Below are 23,196 nucleotides of genomic sequence, written 5' to 3'. Positions count from 1 at the left end.
AATAATAAATTCCACTTAACAGGACGTACAACCAGAGTAATTCAACATAGGACAACACATAACATGAATAGCGGTGAAAGCCGTGCAAACACCCAGTGACCAAAACTGTAAGTGCGACCAAAAGTGCAGTTTAAGGGAAGTGCTTAAAACTGATTAGGGGTGCCAACCAAACAAGTGTCTTTATTAAACTTTCCTTGGTACCCCTATCAGGATTAAAAATAAGAAAAGGATGGGAAATGCCTAAAGGAGAAAATTAGGAATCTCAAGGCTTCCCTACTACCACTGCTAAAGTCAACATGTTTCGACCGTTTACTATGTGCCTCTATAGGTCACTTCGGTCTTCTTCAGGACTGTCGCAATCAGTGCCACTCTGGGTCCTCCCGTAATTCGGACGATGGATCCCAAAGAAACGGCAGGTCCACTCGATCCGTACCCTTCCTACGTTATGTGTGGAGACTGATCCCTGTAGTGCGGGAATACATTCACTGCAAGAACACAAAGGAAGATAATAGAAACAATCATTTAAGCTTCTACACTCTTCCTGTCCATCTACTATTATCAAGCCTCCTCAAATTAAACCTACGTCAAACGAGTACTGGTTAGGCAAAAGTACCCAAGCGTCTGCTCATAGTTTGCTGCCTATTCCTGGGACATGCCCTCCTGTTTATTTGAAGCATTCGACACTATTCGTCCGTTGCCTCAAGGTTTTTCAACCTCAATACACCGTGTGCATCCACACATCTTCAGGACCCCCCTCTCTCTGTGTACACGATGCCCCCTCACACTCACATCACACACACCCTCATAACTCGCATCAAAAGTTTAAAAAGCCTGGCAAAATTAACATTAGTGTCTACTCCCGTTTTGTTTACTCACCGAGTTTATGAGATCCATAAACCCGAACTGGTGTCCGGCAGGGAGGTAGCCAGGAAACAACACCTGTAAAAAGATAATCCGAGTGGAAGTGTTACCTTCAGTTCACCCGTCCCCCGAGGTACACCAAAGGTCTAATGCGCCCTCCATGTAACAAGCGCTTCAGTGCCATCCTCGGGTCCCATCTATTTAAAAATGCCCATGTGATCACCCCTTTGAGCCCCTTCCTTACTGTTCCATAGGCACACCGTCTCCTGTTAGCCTGTAATCTGTGACACCGCGCAGATGGTGGGCGCGGTGTCGGTGTAGAGATTCTTAAAGCCATCTCCAGAGGTCCGCGTCCGACGTGACCACAAAGTCGACGTTCTGACGCGGCGCGCTCTGACCATGCAATGTATTCAGGATCATGGGAAATGTAGTTCATAGGGGCGGATCGACTAACTTTGCCAGTTCTCGCCGCCTATGCGTCATTCTCAAGAGAACTGATAAATTATAGGCGAGGGTCACAGAATGTTAAAGTAAGATGTCAAGTGCTGACAATGGTGAGAGCAGTGTGAGAGGCAAAGTTTTTACCGCTAAGTGCTCAATCAACTGGGTCCCGTTGATTGTCTGCCCTAAAGACATATCTCTCTCTCTCATTCCAAGGTCCCCATCTAAATTCACAATGAAGGTGATATTAACCTCCTGGTGGTTGCTAGAATGCTGCCATCACGCTGACATATGGGTTATAAATACTAGACCTGAACATGAACACAAGGGGTTAAGGGCAGCTAGTGAATACCAGGTGTGTTCTGTAAAGGGGATAAAATCATGAAAAATAACCTAATGTTCCTACACGATGCTAAGAGGATTATGTAGCAGACCCTCATGGATAGAGTCAAAGAGCGTGTCTATTTGGGAATGACATGTTAAAATAAAATAAAGAGGAGCGCGTTCCCAGATCTTGTTAGGATAGCAACAAAGCGTGTGCCTCTTCAGGAATGGTGTACTGGAAGCAAGGTGCGCTCGCTCCCAAATATAAGGAAAACAACTTAGTATGTGCCCTAATGCAATAATGGGCACAAGAGCAGCCAAATATGTATCAGGTCCTCTGAGGACCGGGCGGCTTTCGAGCTATGTGGGCCATTCAGCCATGTCAGAAAAAACGTGTGATCTAGAGAGAAAATGCCAACTTTCTAAAAGTGGTATTTCCAGAATTGTTACTTCAAATCTGACTTTACCATTAATAAGGATCTTAAATTACAAAGGCGACTGGAAGTCCAGTGGCTACTGGACTTCAGCCAGACCAGAGAGCACTTTTTTGTATGCCAATCCTGCAACCAGGACCCCTTCACCACATTTGTGGCCTGAAGAATGCCTGCAGGAAGACACGCATCAACTGCATCGCATCCGCAGCATCCTTGGAGCATCTTTAGCATCCTTCATCCCTTGCATCAAGACCACTCCATAGGAATCCATTGCAACTTGGATAAAGTGCCTGGAACTGCTGAAAGACTACTTCTTCTGTGAAGGTAACTGTTCTTTAGGACTTCGCTGGTTCCCTAGACTAGCTTTCTACTGGTACTGGTTTTGGTCGCCCTAAGTACTTCTAACTGACCACATTGCACATACCTAGGTTTTAATGGGAAACGTTTCTAATGGGCTTGTTCGCAGTTGAGTAAAATGGCTTTGTGTTGGACCTGTCCCTTTTAGCATGATTATCCCCCAAAGGTTTCTTTTCTTCCTCCTATTTTCTGACCTTCTTTTTGTTGGCTTTAGGACTCTGGGCACTTTACTACTGCTACACAGCGCTAAAGTGCATGTGCTCTCCCCCTAAAACATGGTATGATTTGTTTACACCTCTTTGGCATATTTAATGTACTTGTAAGTCCCTGTTAAAACAAATACAAAATACACAAATACACAATGATACACCGGTGCTCACAAAGTTACACAAACATATACAGTTGAGAAAATAAAAACTTAAGTGTAAACGAAAAAACAATGGCAAGGAGAAAATACAAACAAAGTTTGTCAGATGACAAAAACAAAACATAATATATGCTTCCTCTTGATTTTTTGCCAAGGAAGGCATCAACTGTGTTTCAATCATGCTAATTATCATGTCTTCATCAAGGCATAATCAAACATTGATAGCGCCGAGACGCCCAAGGGCCATTGTTCGCGCTTTAGAAATATTAATAATAAATAAATAAACCATAAAATATTCAATTGATACTAATCCACTCTCGGACAAGAAATCACTGAGAGTCTCACAAATGAATCAATCCAACTGAAATTGGCAAAAGACAAACCCAGGATAGCGTGGCATGAAGGGGTCCAAGAGAAATATATTCAAGTCACCTCCCAGCTTAAAGTTCAAAACACAAAGGGCTGATTCACCCCCTACTGATGTCTTGGGCCATGGGTGCGGATGAAAGAGATTTTTGTGCACTTCTGAGGTTTCTTTTGAAGTCACTCCTTGTACAACTACACATTTTGGTACACGTACTGGACCTCTGACACCCCCAAACTGGTTCACTTTGGGGTCCTGAGGAGACTCTGCAACTAAGAGGAGCTGAGCAGCCTGGAGGGACTACCACCATGTCATCTGCTTTGCTGTGTTGTCCTGAAGTATGCTGTTTTCTGTGCTGCAAGGAGGGACTGCCATATTGCCCTGTATTCTGCTGTATTGACCTGCTGTCTGCTACCTCTGCAGTGAGGGATCACAGGAGCTGCCGTCTACAACCTCTGATTTATTAGAACTCTAAGGGAATGTCTTGTCTTTGTTTAGAATTCTCAGTGACATAAAATACTTCACTAGGATTTCCCCTCTCTCTCAGTGAGGCCTATTCCGTGAGAACTCGGGCCCACTTTATGAGGATCTAGGTCTTTTTGACTGGGAGAGCCAGCATTACCTGAGGTCAGAGCGACGTGGCATGAGTGACCCGCTCTGTGAAGATCAAGGTCTTTGTGACTAGTTGAGCAGGCTCTACCTGATCATCAGCTGGGTTCAGCGCAGCATGAAATGAGTGCCCCGCGCTGCAAGGATCAATGTCTTGAGAGCCAAGCCCAGCGCGTTGTATCCTTTGCACCAGATGACCCTGCTCTTCAATCAATCAATCAATCATCGCATTTATATAGCGCGCTACTCACCCAGAGGGTCTCAAGGCGCTGGGGGGGTCCGCTACTGCTCGAACAGCCAGGTCTTGAGTAGCTTCCTGAAGGTGAGGTGGTCCTGGGTCAGGCGGAGGTGGGTGGGGAGGTAGTTCCATGTCTTGGCGGCGAGGTAGGAGAAGGACCGTCCCCCTGTGGTGGCTCTTCGGATGCGGGGGACGGCGGCGAGGGCGTGGCTGGTCGATCGAAGCTGGCGTTTGGGAGCGTAGAAGTTGAGGCCGCTGTTGAGGTATCCTGGGCCTTGGTTGTGTAGGGCTTTGTGTGCGTGGGTGAGGAGACGGAAGGTGATTCTCTTGCTGACCGGGAGCCAGTGCAGGTCTCTCAGGTGTCCGGAGATGTGGCTGCGACGGGGGATGTCCAGGATGAGTCGCGCTGAGGCGTTCTGGATCCGCTGGAGTCTCTTTTTGAGTTTGGCGGTGGTTCCGGCGTAGAGGGAGTTGCCGTAGTCCAGACGGCTGGTGACGAGGGCCTGGGTGACCGTCTTCCTGGTCTCGGTGGGGATCCACCGGAAGATCTTACGTAGCATGCGCAGTATGTTGAAGCACGACGAGGAGACGGCGTTGACTTGTCTGGTCATGGAGAGGGAGGAGTCCAGGATGAAGCCCAGGCTGCGTGCGTGGTCTGTTGGTTTGGGTGCACTGCCTAGGGCGGGGGGCCACCAGGAGTCGTCCCACGCGGCGGGTGAGGATCCCAGGATGAGGACTTCCGTCTTGTCTGAGTTCAGTTTCAGGCGGCTGTTCTTCATCCATTCGGCTACCTCTTTCATCCCTTCGTGAAGGTTGGCTCTGGCGGTGGCGGGGTCGTTGGTGAGGGAGAGGATCAGCTGGGTGTCGTCGGCATAGGAGATGATGTTGAGGTTGTGCTGGCGTGCGATGTCTGCGAGGGGGCTCATGTAGACGTTGAAGAGGGTTGGACTGAGCGAGGAGCCTTGAGGGACGCCGCAGATGACTTCGGTGGCTTCAGATCTGAACGGAGGGAGACGGACTCTCTGTGTCCTTCCGGCGAGGAAGGAGATGATCCACTCCAGTGCCTTCTCCTTGACTCTGACGTTGCTGAGGCGCTGCACTAGGGTGCGGTGGCAGACAGTGTCGAAGGCCGCGGAGAGGTCGAGGAGGATGAGGGCCGCATTTTTCTCCGTTGTCGAGTAGCGCTCGGATGTCATCGGTGGCTGCGATCAGGGCGGTCTCGGTGCTGTGGTTGGCTCGGAAGCCAGACTGCGAGGGGTCGAGGGATCCGTTCGTTTCGAGGAAGGCGGCCAGTTGCTTGTTGACGGTCTTCTCAATGACTTTTGCTGGAAACGGGAGCAGCGAGATGGGGCGGTAGTTCTTGAGGTCGGTCGGGTCGGCCGATGGCTTCTTGAGTAGGGCGCTGAGTTCGGCGTGCTTCCAGCTCTCCGGGAAGGTGGCGGTGTCGAAGGAGGTGTTGATGATGTCCCGCAGGTGGGGTGCGATGACAGCGTCGGCCTTGTTGAAGACGTGGTGAGGGCAGGGGTCGGTCGGAGATCCGGAGTGGATGGAGTTCATCGTGCGGACGGTGTCTTCGGTGCTGATCGGAGTCCAGGCGCGGAGGGTGGTGGTGGGGGGCGGTGGTTCGGTCGTGGCGTTCGTCGGTAGAGAGCTGAAGCTGTTGTGTATGTCCGCGATCTTGTTGTGGAAGTAGGAGGCGAGGGAGTTGCAGAGGTCTTGCGAAGGGGTGATGTCGTTGTTTCCGGCGTTGGGGTTGGAGAGCTCTTTGACGATGTTGAAGAGTTCCTTGCTGTTGTGTGCGTTGTTGTCCAGTCGTTCCTTGAATGCAGTTTTCTTGGTGGCGTGGATGAGTTGGTGGTGCTTTCGGGTGGCGAGCTTGAGGGCAGTCATGTTGTCCGGTGTTGGGTCTCTTCGCCAGGTTCTCTCGAGGGCTCGGCAGTTCTTCTTGGAGCTCTTGAGTTCGTCGGTGAACCATGGGGCTTTCTTGCTACCGGGTCTGCTGGGCGGGGTCCTCAGGGGGGCGAGCTCGTCTGCGCAGTCGCTGATCCACTTCGTGAGGTTGGTGGCCGCCTGGCTAGGGTTTGTTGTGCTGGTGGGAGGGTTCATGTTCAGGGAGGTCGTGAGCTGGTCGGCTGTGATCTTGTTCCAGCTCCTGCGTGCAACCTGTAGCTGGTGGTGGTGGACCGTGGTCCTACCGAAGCTGAAGTGGACGCAGCTGTGGTCCGTCCAGTGGAGTCCGGTGGCGTGGCTGAAGGCGATGTCCTTGCTGGATGAGAAGACAGGGTCGAGTGTGTGTCCGGCGTAGTGGGTGGGGGTGGTCACCAGTTGCTTGAGTCCCAGGTTGGCGAGGTTGTCCAGCAGGGTGGTGGTGTTGCGGTCGTTGTTGTTCTCCAGGTGGAAGTTGAGGTCCCCTAGGAGGATGTAGTCAGCGGAGCAGAGGGCGTGCGGGCTGATGAAGTCGGCGATGTATTCGCTGAATTGTGTGCGTTGTCCCGGGGGTCTGTAGATGAGGGTGCCTCTGAGGGTGGTCTTGGGGTTGATGTGGACCTGGAAGTGAAGGTGTTCGGCGGTTGTCAGGGTGTCGTCGGTGTTGGTCGTGATGCGGATGGTGTTCCTGTGGACGATGGCGATGCCTCCTCCGGTGTTGTTGATGCGGTCCTTTCGGATGATCTTGTAGCCGTCTGGGATGGCGATGGCGATGTCGGGCGCTGAAGAGGCGTTCATCCAGGTTTCCGTGAGGAAGGCGACGTCTGGTGAAGTTGTGTCGAGCAGGTTCCAGAGCTCGACGGCGTGTCTGTGGACGGAGCGGGTGTTGAGCAGGATGCATTTCAGGTGGCTGCTGCTGTGGCTCGTCGAGGTCTTGAGCGCTGCTGGAGTGGTGCAGGTCCGTATGCAGGTGAACTTGCAGGCGTTGCAGCAGAAGGGTCCGTGGGTGCGTCTCGGGGTGGCTCGGTAGCAGCCCGGGATTCTTCCGGCGTTGAGTGCGTAGATTTCGGTGGCGTCGTAAGTCCGGCGTGTGGGCTGGTGTCTGCGGGGGCCAGGGGTCTTGGCACTGGGCGCGGTCCTGGCGCGGACGGGCGCAGACGGGCTTACCTTTGGCGCACCTTCGGCGCTCAGTCAGTGCTCCCGCTGCGCGCATCCGCTGCGCGGTCGCTGAGGGGGCGACATAAGAGGGGAGCCGGGAGGGCGGTTCAGCTGGGAGGCGGGGTCGCGTCCACCAATCGTGTGGCGAGGGGGCGGGCCGCAGGCAGGAAGCGGTGGGAAAACGGGATCGGGTTGAGCGGGCAGCCCTGCGGCGGCTGGGGCGCTGCTCTCGGCGTCGGTGAAGATCTAGCTCAGCAAGGGGCTCTGGAGCAGGAGCGCGGAGGAGCGAGGGGGCAACCAGGCCAGAGGCGCAGTGGTCGCTTCCCAGGTGCGTGCAGGGTCCCCTTAAGAGGGGAGCCGGGAGGGCGGTTCAGCTGGGAGGCGGGGTCGCGTCCACCAATCGTGTGGCGAGGGGGCGGGGCCGCAGGCAGGAAGCGGCGGGAAAACGGGATCGGGTTGAGCGGGCGGCCCTGCGGCGGCTGGGGCGCTGCTCTCGGCGTCGGTGAAGATCTAGCTCAGCAAGGGGCTCTGGAGCAGGAGCGCGGAGGAGCGAGGGGGCAACCAGGCCAGAGGCGCAGATGGGTCCTGAGTGACGGCTGCGCAGCACAGTGTCTCCATCTGCCTGCTGTTGCTGGCTTGGGGTGTTGCTGGAGCAACCACGTTGTCATCAGCCCACATTTCCCTGCTTGAGGCGTTGCCGAAGCCACATCCCCACCTCATCTCCTTTGGTAGCGCGATCCCCCTCCGCACAGAGGATTGTGCTGTGCAAGAAGTGTCCGAGCGGTCCTGGTGACTGTACACTACTCGAACACCAAGATGTCTGAAGTCTATATAAAAAAAGTGTTCCTAAATGTATGAGCACTCTAAATCTAAAGTACTCGAAAACTGTAGTACAACAGATCAACAGAAAGGTTTAAATAGAAAGCAGCTTCGAAATGCAGAATGGAAGGCCAACACTTGGATGACCTAAAAAAGGAAAAGAAAAAAACAGGAAAAAACTCCTCAAGGGATCATTGGTGTCCCATGTTACACATTACGTGTCCAGTGTCATCATCTGGGATGTCAACCAACTATACTTCACCTTACCTCAAACTCGAGAGGATAGAAGAAAATAGTTGTATCCTCTTTGTAGACTCAGTTACGTGAATAGTGCAGTGCAAAAAAGAAATGAAAGTGAATTAAAACAGGATACACATCGGAGTCACAGAGTCTCAATGGCTCTAACAAATGTAACCTCACAGATGGACTCCTATCTAAAAAGAGAGAAAAGAATAAATCAAGAGCAGTTGAAATATGGCACTGCTCTTATGGTCGGACCATAAGAGCAGTGCCATAGCTGTTAATCTGTTGTACTACAGTTTTCGAGTACTTTAGAATTAGACTGCTCATACATTTAGGAACACTTTTATTTTATATAGACTTCGGACTTCTTGGTGTTCGATAAATTGAAGTAGGGGATTGAGTCCAGGAGTCTTTAATTTATCCCTTTGGCCCTCTTTTCTGTGTTTTTGACTGTACACTATTCCCATTTGTAAGTGGCTGAGATTGTTATGTGCGCCAGTCTTTGGGAATCATAATTAGTTTTACGCACGGGGCTTTTTAAGCATTTCTAGCCTTAAGCACTGTGAATACCTTGCATATATCCTTAAATTATCTTGTGGCATCCCTGTTTCCACAAGGCAGATTTGAAAACTCCACCGATTCCGAGGATGAGATGGTTGTGGAGAAGGACTGGCCATATTGTTAGAAATTACTAAGTTACCAATAATAGGAGAGCAGGTGCTTCTGTGCCCTGCATGGGGTACCCAGTGTCCATATAATGTTTAATAGGTGCGCTGTACCCTATGTGCTTCTGGTGAGATTGTGTGATATAAGTAGTTATGGTGATATTGGGTAATTCAGGCACCTTTTCCTTAAGTTAACTGCTGCATTTCATGTCCTAGTGTACTGATGTTAGTCGTTTTGATTCTTGCATTGTCAGGATAATGAGTACTATCTCAGGATTTGCATAATATGCACAGTATTTATGATTTATGTTGTTTGGGTCTTGTTATATGTACAATATAATTTATTTTATATATTCCTGTGTGGAGTCTCTTTTGTGGTGTATTCATTGTGTTTCTGTGTGAGTGTGTTGCGCAAACCCTTTACACTCTGCCGCTGATGATTAGCTTGACAAAAAACACCACTGGGTTTGGGCTCCCAACAGTAAGTCCAAACTTCTATTCACAAAAATAACTAAACCAATGCCTGTACTGCTACCTAACCTCTACTCTTTTTTATGAGCAGTCATACGATATTATACAACAAAAAACAAAAACATCACAGAATAGACAATTTGGGTTCTGTTTCGTATTCTTATGGCTAAGGAGTTGGCCTAACGGCTAGGGCGCTCGACCTCAGACCTGGGGAACCTGGTTTGAGTCTCGGTAATGTCGCTAAACCTCCTGTGATTCTGGGCAAATCACTTAATCTCCCGTGCCTAAAAAAACGAATGTGTGTCCTTGTGTAACGTAACTGGTGCTATGTCAAGTGCTCTGATACCCGGTTCAGTCCGGGTCTAGTTCGCGCTATATAAAACTCTGCAAAAACCCCACCAAAAAAACCACAAAAAAATAACACAATATGGTCTACGCATTTCGAACTCTTGCCTTTTCTAGAGTTCTCATCAGGACCAAGCAGCTTATCTTAATCTAGTTGTCATACGTATGCAGGGCCCGATGCCTGGCAATTGGTCTCAGCATATATGGCCCATCTCTTACGGACTTATTGGTTTCCTAGAGCGTTTGAATCTAGATTTCCTTTGTGTGGGAGGCGGGAAAGTCTTTCCTCTTTCTCTCGTAGCTCTAGAAGTTGTATATTGAGGGAACGCACTATTGACTCTTTAGTCTTAGTTCAGCTTTCCGAAACAGCCGCACCACGTCTGAACGTACGCGTTCTCGCTGTCAGTGCATAGACCATATTGTGTTGTTAGCCATAAGAATACAAAACAGAACTCAAATTGTCTATTCTGTGATGTTTTTGTTTTTTGTTGTATAATATCGTATACTATGGCTTTTGTCATAAATAAGAACTAAAAAGTTTCAGAAGAAAGAAAATATAGGATGTGGGTTGTGTGTGCAGGGAGTGAATGTAAAGAGAGTATGAAGAGAGTATGAGAGCGATAAAATGAGAATGCCGAATGTTAGTTATTTTATAAAATAAGATTTGTGTTGAGGTATAATGTATAAAAAAGTGAGGGATATGTAGAAATTTTTACATTTTGATATGTGAAAAAACAAATAAAAGAAAAAGATTTATTTCTGACAGAAAAAGAAGTCATTGGTACATGTTGTTGTATTTTCAATATGGCCGCTCATAAAAAAGAGTAGAAGTTAGGTAGCAGTACTGGCATTGGTTTAGTTATTTTTATTTTTATAATGTATTTGATGATTAGCTTGACTGCATTGCGCCAAGCTACCAAAGGGTGAGCACAGGTTATCTTTGGTGTGTAACTTACTTGCCCTGACTAGAGTGGTGGGTTTTGCCTGGCTTAGGTGCATTACCCTAGCTAACCAGAAACCCCAATTCTAACACTTTAATTTATAATTTCTTGTAAAATCCATGTCCCCATGAATCCCTCTGGGGGATCTTTTTCATTCTAGTGTCTACATTCTTGTCAATATATAATGTATTTTTATAAATTGGTGTCACATTTCTTGAGTGTTGTGCCGATTACTTCTTTGATTGTTTTATTCCTGTTTAAATGCTTAATACTTGTTCCTCTGTGTAATCCTTTCTTCTCAGTACCACAGCTACCTAGGGTTGAGCTGTGGGTTTGACAGATGAAACAAAGGGTCCTAATGGGGCTGGTGAGGTTGCACAACAACATCGCATAATACACCACATTTCCTCACAAGGAACATAAACAAATGGGACTTTCAAAACCAGTCCACTTTCCAAAGTTTACAGTCGTTGTCATTTCCTTGTTCTCTACAAAGCAGCTGAGCGTCTTCAGATGCTGCAATGAGTCACTCTTTTAATCTGTGGTTAAATGGTGCATGATCTACATTCTTCAAACTCGTACATTTCTGTGAATTGAGGTTCATGCCTTGAGCAGAGTCATGCTTAGGAGGACTGAATATTGCTTCAGGGCTAGTCTAGGAGTTAGAATGAGTACGTAAAGAGCATAGGAGTGGTAAAGGTAGAAGAGAAAGCATTGGTCTAAGAAGACAGGTTTCAGGCAGAAGGGAATAATACAAGAGAGAAGTAATGATTAAGAGAGTCGAAAAGAAAATGTAGTAAAAGATGGAGGCTTGGGTAAAAAAATGGGACATGCATTTAAGGGAGTTAGGAGAAATATATTAATACAATGTAAGGAGTAGGGGTGGATGTGGTATGTGTACAGGTATAATTGAACAGAGCGGGCTCCAAGGCTGTACAGCGAATATTTTTTCAAATAACAGGACCATCTTGAACAAGAAGCGCTGTACGTAGAACAGTATGATATATGGGGTGTGCAGTAGAACCGTGATGACACAGACTGATTCTTGCCATTGCGCACTAAGAACCCCGCACACAGCCACCGACGACAGCACCTGAGGTACCGTGTTACGGACCAATTAATCCCACACTAGACTTGTCCCGCGGTCTATGCATTATGGTATTCACCACTTTACCAGCACGGTACGCTATCGGCTCTTTGAGAGACAAGGATTGACCCTTGCCCGTGACAGTTCTCTGATTCACCAAATCGGACCTTGAGCAATAGAGCTCTTTCCGCTCTAAGGCAGCTTTTAATATTCAGGCATGTAAATAAAACCGTCCTGATGATTATCCCATTATTCTTTTAAAAGGGATCAAAACGTCGTCGACCTATGGAATAGGTTCACGCAAAAAAAAATTGTGTTATATTAGTGTGATAACTATTATGGATAGCTTGTTATGTATTGTCATTTACTCAAAGCCTCTTTTTTCTTTTGCCTAAAAATACTAATATTTATTTGTATGTATGTTTTGTTTTCATGTACTGGATGCAGGACTGTGTCCCACTTTACTGTTGGTTGCTCTCAAAAAGTTGAAACATTTATTTACTTGATTAAACAATGTGTCCGGCTAGACACCGTGGAATACAGTACTTATTATTGTCTATATTTATTTAATTGTTCTGAATGCTTCTTTAAGGACCAATGTTATGATTGAAGACAGACAGAGAAAGCAGCAATTCATTTTTGATCACCAGTCGAATCCGGGATTAAAACCCATTTCACAATAAGCAATGTAGTTCCTAGACCCTCCTTCTTCAGGTATATTTTAAGTGTTTAAGCAAGTTTAATAATAAGGAAAAAAGGAAGTTGGATGAATGGATGATGAGATTCTTCCAGGAGCTGAGTTACTCTCTCAAGCTTTAAGGCTTTATGCAAAGTGACTAGATTGCATTCCAAAATGGCCTCCATGAGCGGTACATTTTCCTGAGTGAAGTAGGCGTTTCTTCGCTAGTTTTATTGAACTAACATGAACTGTGTGTGACCCTTGCATCTCCATTCATCGGTAATGTTCTGTTTTCTTTCTTCAGATGACCGCTGAGTGTCTGCTGCACAAATGCAAGAAAATCCACTCCTGGCCTTTTAGTGCTATTGCAGAGCTTATTGGTAAATAAATGCTATTTTTGATTATGCAGAATGATTAAAAAAAATCATGTCTTTAATTACCCTATCTAGTGAGTAAAACCATGCTCAAGCCAGTCCCTCAGTTATGAGGGTAACAAGGCTTACTGCAGGCAACAGGCAGTCCCCACGAGACTGATTTTTTCAACGTATTTTAATGTCACAAATTTTTCTTTTTTGTAAATAAGTTCTTATATTTTCTTGAATGTTAGTCTATAATTGCATTACCTTGCCTACAAACTCTAGCTAGCACCCCAGTTCTTTGTTTATTTATTTTCCACTCTTGTTACCAAAGCAATATCGAGGTGCAGTTTGGGCTTCATTGTTTTAATTGGGTTTCTTAAACATATTCATGTCTGAGTGTTCACTTAGTAGCACAAAACATTATGCACTATTCTACGTATGGCGCAGCTTGCAAGAACACTGAAACGGGGAAATAAAACAATTCTTACTGCTCTAACCTCATAGGAGGGTAGCGGAAAAGAAACAGCACCTGGTTAAAATAACGATAAATTGGTTCAAGTAACCCTTTCATGATAATGCTGCTACACCTGAGAGGAAACGTCATTAGGAACCACAACCCACCTAGAGAGCAAAACCTGGTTAAAACAACGTAGTTATTATTCACCTGTAAAATAGCCACATATCATGTAATTCTTGCAACAACATGTTATGCAGCATCTACTTGCACACACATATAGTTTGCCTGGTAGACATCCCTTAAAATTGCTGTATCTCATACAGAGGTTGTAATATTCAGCCTCACTAACAATCAGCTCAGATCTTGTAACTTCATACCTTATCGATAGCTTCGGGTCTTAGATCATGAAATAATAGTGTTTTTTCATCAGTAGCATATCAGCCCCTATTTAGATCGAGCTTACAGGACAGGGCAAGTTGTCTGGTTGCAAAACACTTACTGTTGGCATACCAAGAACATAGAGGGGCTTGCAGCCCACCCATTGCTTACTATTGGTTGGCTTATGTCACCCTCATTTCCTTGCTTCTTATTTGATCCCTTGTCTTGTCCATCTTGTACCAGTCCCTGCCCTGCAGCATAGTGTGTTAGATCTGGGGGTCTCTAGTTGGCAATGGTTATCACCTTTGTACAAATAGGGACCCTTACTTCTAAGTCAGAATAAGGGGATTACTCTCCTTAATAACCCCTGCTCACCCCCTTGGTAGCTTGGCACGAGCAGACAGGCTTATCTCAGAGGCAGTGTGTTAAGCATTTGTGAATATACACAGTAATACAGTGATAGCACTACAGATGGACACAACACAGGTTTTATAAAAATAGGTATTCTTTAAATAGACGTAAACACAAGACCACAAGCGACAAAAATCCACAATACTATACTAAAGGTTACTTAAAAGATTATAAAAGTCTCCTAATTCAAGTTGATGGTAAATGCGACAAAGTTCTCAACAAAGTTCTTGGATGCGGCACGCAAAGTGAACAAAAGGCTCGCAAAAGGGGGAGATGCGTCGGTTCCGTGACCCGGGGGAACGGTTGCGTCCTTCCTCAATGCTTGCGCAGAGTAGGGGACTCGTCGTGAGCCTTACCGGTGCGGAGGTGATACGTAGATTCTCGACCTGTTGCGGTGCGCAAGATGGCGCCTTGAGGCGATGCGATGCCGATGCGATGACGCCCTGGCAGCCTTGCAACGACTCTGTACTTTGAAGCCGCGACAGGCCCTGCGATGTGCTTCTCTGGCGGTGCTATGACAGCTCTCTCGATGGGTCGCGCTTCTCCAGCGATGCGACAGCAGACAGCTTCGATGAACACACGCTTCCAGGGAGATGTGACGAACTCTCGCTTCTCCGGCGTTGCGATGATTTCAGCTGCGGCGGTGACACGCTTCTTCTCGATGCGTCGCGCTTCCAGCTCCCAGCGGCACGCAAGTGACTGGAGTCAGAATTCCCAGCAAGGAAATTCAGGAGGGAGCTGGAGGTGAAGTCTTTTGGCCCTGAGACTTCAGCAGGAGGCAAGCACAGTTCAAGCCCTTGGAGAATATTCTGTAGATGATAGTCCTTACAAAATTCCTTCTCCTTTCCCTTGGCAATGAAGCAACCACTGCAGGCCAACCCAGCAAACAGCACACTGGCAGAGGGGCAGTCCAAACTCCTGCAGCTTCCTTGGTTCTTCTCCTTGGCAGAAAGGTTTCTTGTTCCAGAAGTGATCTAAAGTCTGTGGGACTGGGTCCCAATATTTATACCAAAAAATCCTTTGTTCTCTGAAGGCAGAGAGGCCTCTGCCTAGTTTAAACCAGTTTGTTCCAGAAGTGATCTAAAGTCTGTGGGACTGGGTCCCAATATTTATACCAAAAAATCCTTTGTTCTCTGAAGGCAGAGAGGCCTCTGCCTAGTTTAAACCAGTTTGTGAGCACTGTGTTTACATGACTCTTCTCTTCCTTTCCCTGTGCAGGGCAGAAACATCAGACGGCCCACAGGAGGTGGAGCCAGCACAGGGGAGAGACTATGCAGCTCTGGAGTACTCTGTTGAAAGGATTCCCCTTCTCCTTTCACTGTGCAGAGCAGAGACATCAGACAAGCCACAGGGGGTGGAGCAGCATTGTGGAGGGAAGGCCCAGCCCTATTCAGGTCCCAGGTGCACTCTCCCCACACCTCTGGAGGTAAATCTCCCTAATCACCACTGGGCTGTCCCAGACTGTCTCATGGAATTTCCCCAGCCCTGTCACAAACAACCCCAGACAATGAATATATAAGTCAGCAGAGGCATGATCAAATCGTTAGGCAAGCAAATACCTACTTTCTAAAAGTGGTATTTGCAAACACAGAATATAAAATAAACTTTACTGAAAGATGTATTTTATTATTCTGAGTTCAGGCACACTAAACTCGAATTTCTACCATCTTCCCTGAGTCAGTTAGGATTGTAGGGATGTACCAATCTTCACTGCCCATTCTAATCTATGAGACCAGGTAGCCTTCAATAGTGAAAAACGAAAATGGCTGTGATTCACTAATAGAACATGCTACACACATCAGAGCGTGTCCTACCTTATACTTACAATGCACCCTGCCTTTAGGCATAGCATAGGTGTGTCTAATATGAAGCAAAGGGAAGGTTTAGGGACTGGTAAGTGGGTGCACTTGGCCAAGTCGACATGGTAGTCACAGAGTACACACAGGCCTTGCAATGGCAGGCCTGAGACACACTTTACAAGCTGCTTCTGTGGATGGCACAACCAGTGCTGCAAGCCCACCAGCAGTATTTGCTCTACAAGCCCTGGGCACACATGGTGCACTGTACTAGGGGCTGACAGTAGATCAAATAAGCCAATCATGGAATCCAATCAGTATATCAATTTAACATAGGGATCACTTGCACTGTGGCACTGATTAGCAGTGGCACAGGGCCCAAAACATACAACCAGCAAAAATATGTCAAAACAGAGGAGGCAATCCATCAAAAAATGGAAGGGAGACTCACGCCAATGATGTCAGGTCTAACACGTGTCCCCTCCAGCTGAAATGTGGGGAGAACTACCCTTCCCCTTGGGAGTTCTCTTCACTAAGGCGGAAAAATCTGGACATGCCCATCAGCGTTGGCGTGTTCTGTACCAGGGCGGTGTTCCACCGTAAAGTCCATACCCTGTAGGGAAATGGACCACCTCAACAACTTTGGGTTCTCACCCCTCATCTGCATCAGCCATCTGAGGGGCCTGTGGTCGGTCTGAACCCGGAAGTGAGTCCCAAATAAGTATGGTCTCACCTTCTTATGTGCCCAAACCACAGCAAATGCCTCACGCTCAATTGCACTCCACCTCTGTTCCCGTGGAAGTAACCTCCTACTGATGAAGGCTACAGGTTGGTCAAAGCCCTCTTCAGTAATCTGTGATAGAACAGCCCCCACACCATGTTTTGAAGCGTCTGTCTGTACAATGAATTCTTTTGAGAAGTTGGGTGCCTGAAGCACGGGTGCTGTGCACATGGCAGTCTTCAGGGCATCAAAAGCTTTCTGACAGGGGTCAGTCCAGTTCACTTTCTTGGGCTGCTTCCTGGAAGTCAGCTCAGTCAAAGGTGCAACAATGTTGCCATACCCTTTGACAAACCTCCTGTAGTACCCCGTGAGTCCGAAAAAGGCTGTTTTGTTTTTTTTTTCTAAAAAAAAAACCACTGTGTCTGAGTCTTTGAGGGTTCCCATGCCAGGATGGTATCAATCTTGGGTTGTAGGGGCGCCGCCTGGCCGCTTCCTACCTGGTGACCCAAGTACACAACGGAGCCCTGCCCGATCTGACACTTACTTGCCTTGATCTTGAGGCCTGCCTTGCGCAGTGCCATCAACACTTCCCAGAGGTGCTGCAAGTGTCCCTCCCAACTGGCGCTGAACACTGCAATGTCATCCAGGTAGGCAGCACTGAAATCCTCCAGTCCAGCCAACACCTGGTTTACCAACCTCTGAAAGGTGGCAGGGGCATTCTTCATCCCAAAGGGCATAACCCGAAATTGGTACTGCCCATCTGGTATGGAGAATGCTGACCTCTCCTTAGCCCCATCGGTCAAGGTGACCTGCCAGTACCCAGACGTTAAATCAAACGTGCTGAGGTACAGTGCAGCTCCTAGCCGATCAATGAGCTCATCAGCTCTGGGGATGGGATGTGCATCAGTCCTGGTGACCGAATTGAGTCCTCTGTAGTCCACACAGAACCGGAGTTCAGGTGTGGCACCCGGCAAGGCAGCCTTTGGGACCAAGACCACTGGGCTGGCCCAAGGACTGTTGGAAGACTCAATGACCCATAAAGCAAACATCTTGGAGATTTCCTCCTTGATGTGAGCCCTAACCTTGTCAGTCACTCTGTAAGCCTTGTGCTTCACAGGAGGACTGTCACCAGTGTCCACATCATGGACGTACCAATCTGTGACACCAGGAACCAAGGAAAATAGATCAGAGAATTGCCCCAACAGTTGGTGACAATCTTGCTGCTGATCAGGGGTCAGTGTGGCAGAGAGGCTGACACCATCCACTGACCCATCTTGCTCTGTTGCAGACAGGAGGTCAGGAAGAGGCTCGGTCTCCTCCTCCACTCCATCATCTGTCGCTAGGAGCATGCCCACTTCGGACCTTTCTAAGTGGGGCTTCAGGCAGTTAACAGGAAGGACCCTCAAAGGGTTCCTTGGGGACCGCAAGTTCACCAGATAGGTGACATCACTCTTGCACTTCACCACCTCATAAGGACCAGTCCACCTGTCTTGAAGCGCACAAGGCTCCACAGGGGCCATGACCCAAACTTTCTGTCCAGGTTGAAGCTCAATCAGAGTGGCATTGTGATCGTACCACCGCTTCATCTCTTCCTGGCCGGCTTCCTGATTCGCCCGAGCGAGATCCCTGAAACGCCTGGTTTGGTTTCTGAAGGCCAGCATGTAGCTATATACATCCTGGGGAGGTTTCCTGGGAGATTGCTCCCAGCCTTCCTTTACCAAATTCAAAGATCCTCTTACCGGGTGACCATACAAAAGCTCAAAGGGGCTGAACCCTAGAGACTTTTGTGGCACCTCTCGGTAGGCAAACAGAAGGCATGGCAAGAGGACGTCCCACTTAAGCCTCATTGGTTCTTCAAGACCAATGATCATTCCCTTAAGGGTCCGGTTAAATCTGTCAACCAGCCCATTACCTTGTGGGTGGTAAGGAGTGGTGAACTTGTAGGTAACACCACACTCCTTTTACAGAGACTTCATATAATTGGAAATGAAGTTTGTACCCCGGTCAGACACAACCTCTCTGGGGAACCCCACACGGGAGAAAATCCCCATCAGTGCACGTCTCACCACGGGGGCCGTCACTGTCCTGAGCGGAAGGGCTTCCGGGTACCGGGTAGCATGGTCCACCAAGACCAGGATAAACCTGTTGCCCATGGCTGTCTTTGGGGTCCAGTGGCCCCACAATGTCAATGCCCACCCGCTCAAAGGGGGTACTGACTACGGGAAAAGGTTGGAGAGGGGCCTTGTGCCTCCTTCCACTCTTTCCACTTGCCTGGCAAGTTTGACAAGTCCTACAATGAGTATCTGAACTCTTTCTCATCTGGGGCCAATACAAGTGGGAGAAAAGCCTTTCAAAGGTCTTGTTCTGCCCCAGATGACCAGCTAAAGGAACATCATGAGCCAAACCCAGTAGGAAGGCTCTGAAGCGCTGGGGTACCACCAGCACACGGGCTGACCCAGGCTCAGCAACCTTAGGCTCGCTATACAGGAGACCATTCTCCCAGTAGATCCAATGTGATCCAGACTGATCACCTGCTGCCTAGTTTGCGGCCTGTTGCCTCAAACCTACAAGAGAAGGGCACTTCTTTTGCTCTTCAAAAAATTCCTCCCTGGAGGGACCCCCTTCTTGCTGCCAATGTGTCAGCTCAGGTAGGTTCCCCAGTTCAGAAACGTGCTCACCAGTGGGTTCCAGGGCATCCCCCTCAGGGTCTACCTCCTCCTGGACCGTGGGAACAATAAGGGCTGGTTTCCCACGCCCCTGACCTCTTCTCTTTAAGGCAGATCCCTGGGCCATACTTTCAGGCTCCAGGGACTCTTGAACACCCTTAGCTGCCATAGACCGAGTCGTCACACATACCCACTCAGACAGTCCCAACATCTCCAAATGTGCATATCTCTCCACCTTAGCCCAAGGGGAGCTTTCTAAATCATTGCCTAACAGACAATCAACAGGCATGGACGGCCTCACAGCTACTTGAAGAGTACCAGAGACCCCCCCCCCACTCAAAGGGAACTTGAGCCACCTTGCAATGGCTCTCTGTGTTGTCAGCGGCAACAACTGGGAAGAATGCATGAGGGACTACCTGCTCCTCAGAGACCAAGTGACACTTGACAGCTGTCACACTCGCTCCTGTATCTTTGAGAGCCTCCACTCTATGGCCATTGATGGTCACCCACTGCCTGTATTTTCTAGTGTTATCAGGCAGCTGAGTTCTAGGGACCATCTCAAAATTTACTAATGAGACAAGGGACATTTTGCGGGACCCCACCCACCTTGGGCACCCATCTCCTCCCCACCCAGGGCTACACTGGCCATCTGACGGGGTGGTGCAGGGGTGGCACATACTGTCCTTTCTGAGGACACTGGGGATCATACCAACGGTGTCCCACCTGCTTCCACTGAAAGCAGGTAACATGCCCCCTATGAACAGGTTCACCTGTTGGGGTCCTGACTTCTTTTCAGGGGTAGGCTGGGAACCCTTACCCTGCTTCCCTTGGGAATTACTTTGGGGACCTTTTTGGAACTCCCTCTGTTTACCCTTGTCCCCCCCCCACTCTTCTGCTAGGGACCCTGCCCGCCTTTGGCAGAGTCTCCCACAAGACCCTTGTGGACCCTGATACTGACCTAGCGGTCCGCCTCCTCAGCAAGCTTTCTAGGATTAGTCAACTTGCTATCAACAAGGTGCTGGCGTAGCTCTGGAAAATAATTAGCAGATAAGTGCTCCCTAGCAATCAAATCATAGAGAGCTGAAAAATTATCAACATTGCTACCCCTCACCCAACCATCCATGGCTCTGCAAAAGAAAGACACATATTCTACCCAAGTGGTTCCCTCCAGTTTCTTACAATTCCTGAACCTCTGTCTAGAGAGCTCTGGAGTTAACCCATACCTTGTCATCAGTGCTTCCTTCATGTGGTTATAAGACATCCTATGCTCTTTGGGCAGGTCTAACAAAGTGTCCCTACCTTCAGTGACAAAGCGGCCCCACAACCCCGCTCCCCAATCCTTCTCAGGGACCCGGTGGGCCAACATTGCTATCTCATAGGCTGCAAACCACTGACCAATATCTTCACCTTTGTGAAAATCTTTGAAGACATCCTTGGGAATATGTACCCTGCCTTCTGAAGGCACAGATGGTGCGCTGCCACCAGAGGAATTGATCTCTAAGCTCTTGGCCTTGATCTCTAACTCCCTCAACATTCTCTCATGCTCCATTCTCATTCTCTCTCTTTCCAAAGACAACCTGTTATTCTCTGCTTCCCTCTGACCCTCCATCTTAAGCTTAGCCAACTCCAGTCCCAGTGCTCTATTTCTCTCCCTGTCTTCCAGTTGTCTGGGGGACATGTCTTTGGAAGAGATCCTGCTGCCAGGTGGGGACGGCACCCCTCCCCTGGCTGGTAATTCTAGCCCATCAATTTGCCCATCTGCATCCCCAACAGGCTCCACGACAAGATATGGGACATTTCTGGCTTCTACCCAGGCCCTCAGTGCCTTTTGGCAGTCTTCCTTTTTAGAAATGCCTGGTGTAGCAACTTTCAATTTCCTGCAGAGATACTTGAGCTGTTTCACAGTGAAGGTTTCCAACCTATCTTCCTCAAAATCAAGATCCATAGATGCAACAGATGCTGGTTTACTCATGGTAGTAAGAATTGGGAGTCTTCAGAAAAAAATAACGGTTCCAAGGAAAAAGGATTCTATAAAAAAAACAGTATGTGGTCGCGTTTGGTCTGCACTCACTAGTAGTGTACACCAATTACTGTATATGAAACACAAATGCAAAGTCCAAATCCTCACCGCTGACCAACAATGTTAGATCTGGGGGTCTCTAGTTGGCAATGGTTATCACCTTTGTCCAAATAGGGACCCTTACTTCTAAGTCAGGATAAGGGGATTACTCTCCTTAATAACCCCTGCTCACCCCCTTGGTAGCTTGGCACGAGCAGACAGGCTTATCTCAGAGGCAGTGTGTTAAGCATTTGTGAATATACACAGTAATACAGTGATAGCACTACAGATGGACACAACACAGGTTTTATAAAAATAGGTATTCTTTATATAGACGTAAACACAAGACCACAACCGACAAAAATCCACAATACTATACTAAAGGTTACTTAAAAGATGATAAAAGTCTCCTAATTCAAGTTGATGGTAAATGCGACAAAGTTCTCAACAAAGTTCTTGGATGCGGCAGGCAAAGTGAACAAAAGGCTCGCAAAAGGGGGAGATGCGTCGGTTCCGTGACCCGGGGGAACGATTGCGTCCTTACTCAATGCTTGCGCAGAGTAGGGGACTCGTCGTGAGCCTTACCGGTGCGGAGGTGATGCGTAGATTCTCGACCTGTTGCGGTGCGCAAGATGGCACCATGAGGCGATGCTATGCCGACGCGATGATCCAGTTGCGATGCGACAGGATGGCGCCTTTGATGCGGCGATGCGATGGCGATGCGATGACGCCCTGGCAGCCTTGCGATGCCTCTGTACTTTGGAGCCGCGGCAGGCCCTGTGATGTGCTTCTCCGGCGATGCGATGACAGCTCTCTCGATGCGTTGCGCTTCTCCAGCGATGCGACAGCAGACAGCTTTGATGAACACATGCTTCCAGGGAGATGCGATGAACTCTCGCTTCTACGGCGTTGCGATGATTTCAGCTGCGGCGGCGACACGCTTCTTCTCGATGCGTCGCGCTTCCAGCTCCCAGCGGCACGCAAGTGACTGGAGTCAGAATTCCCAGCAAGGAAATTCAGGAGGGAGCTGGAGGTGAAGTCTTTTGGCCCTGAGACTTCAGCAGGAGGCAAGCACAGTTCAAGCCCTTGGAGAATATTCTGTGGATGAAAGTCCTTACAAAGTTCCTTCTCCTTTCCCTTGACAATGAAGCAACCACTGCAGGCTAACCCAGCAAACAGCACACTGGCAGAGGGGCAGTCCAAACTCCTGCAGCTTCCTTGGTTCTTCTCCTTGGCAGAAAGGTTTCTTGTTCCAGAAGTGATCTAAAGTCTGTGGGACTGGGTCCCAATATTCATACCAAAAAATCATTTGTTCTCTGAAGGCAGAGAGGCCCTTTAAACCAGTTCCTGAGCACTGTGTTTACATGACTCTTCTCTTCCTTTCACTGTGCAGGGCAGAAACATCATACGCCCCACAGGAGGTGGAGCCAGCCCAGGGGAGGGAAGATGCAGCTCTGGAGTACTCTGTTGACAGGATTCCCCTTCTCCTTTCACTGAGCAGGGCAGAGACATCAGACAAGCCACAGGGGGTTAAGCCAGCATTGTGGAGGGAAGGCACAGCCCTATTCAGGTCCCAGGTGCACTCTCCCCGCCCATCTGGAGGTAAATCTCCCTAATCACCACTGGGCTGTCCCAGTCTGTCTCCTGGGATTTCCCCAGCCCTGTCACACACAAACCCAGAAAAGGAATACACAAGTCAGCAGAGGCGGGCTCAAATGGTTAGGCAAGCAAATACCTACTTTCTAAAAGTGGTATTTGCGAACACAGAATACTAAAATAAACTTTACTAAAAGATGTATTTTAACATTCTGAGTTCAGGCATATTAAACTCGAATTTCTGCCATCTTCCCTGAGTCAGTTAGGATTGTAGGGATGTAACAATCTTCATTGCCCATTCTAATCTATGAGACCAGGTAGCCTTCAATAGTGAAAAACGATAATGGCTGTGATCCACTACTAGAACATGCTACACACATCAGAGCATGTCCTACCTTATACTTACAATGAACCCTGCCCTTAG

The 23,196-nt window shown here is 48.4% G+C and overlaps 1 protein-coding gene across 1 annotated transcript in view; it reads left to right on the top strand.

Annotated features, from left to right (window-relative positions):
• Positions 1-12,633: 12,633 nt before the first annotated feature.
• Positions 12,634-23,196, top strand: part of MORC4 (MORC family CW-type zinc finger 4) — an 844,810-nt gene continuing 834,247 nt past the window's right edge. The window contains exon 1 of the mRNA XM_078686304.1: positions 12,634-12,709. Within this exon, the coding sequence (XP_078542430.1) occupies positions 12,634-12,709 (76 nt within the window). The remainder of the gene's footprint in view (positions 12,710-23,196) is intronic.

The sequence above is a fragment of the Lissotriton helveticus genome, chromosome 4_1 (assembly GCF_964261635.1).
Source record: "Lissotriton helveticus chromosome 4_1, aLisHel1.1, whole genome shotgun sequence".
Lineage (NCBI taxonomy): Eukaryota > Metazoa > Chordata > Amphibia > Caudata > Salamandridae > Lissotriton > Lissotriton helveticus.
This window is presented reverse-complemented; position numbering and strand designations above follow the sequence as displayed.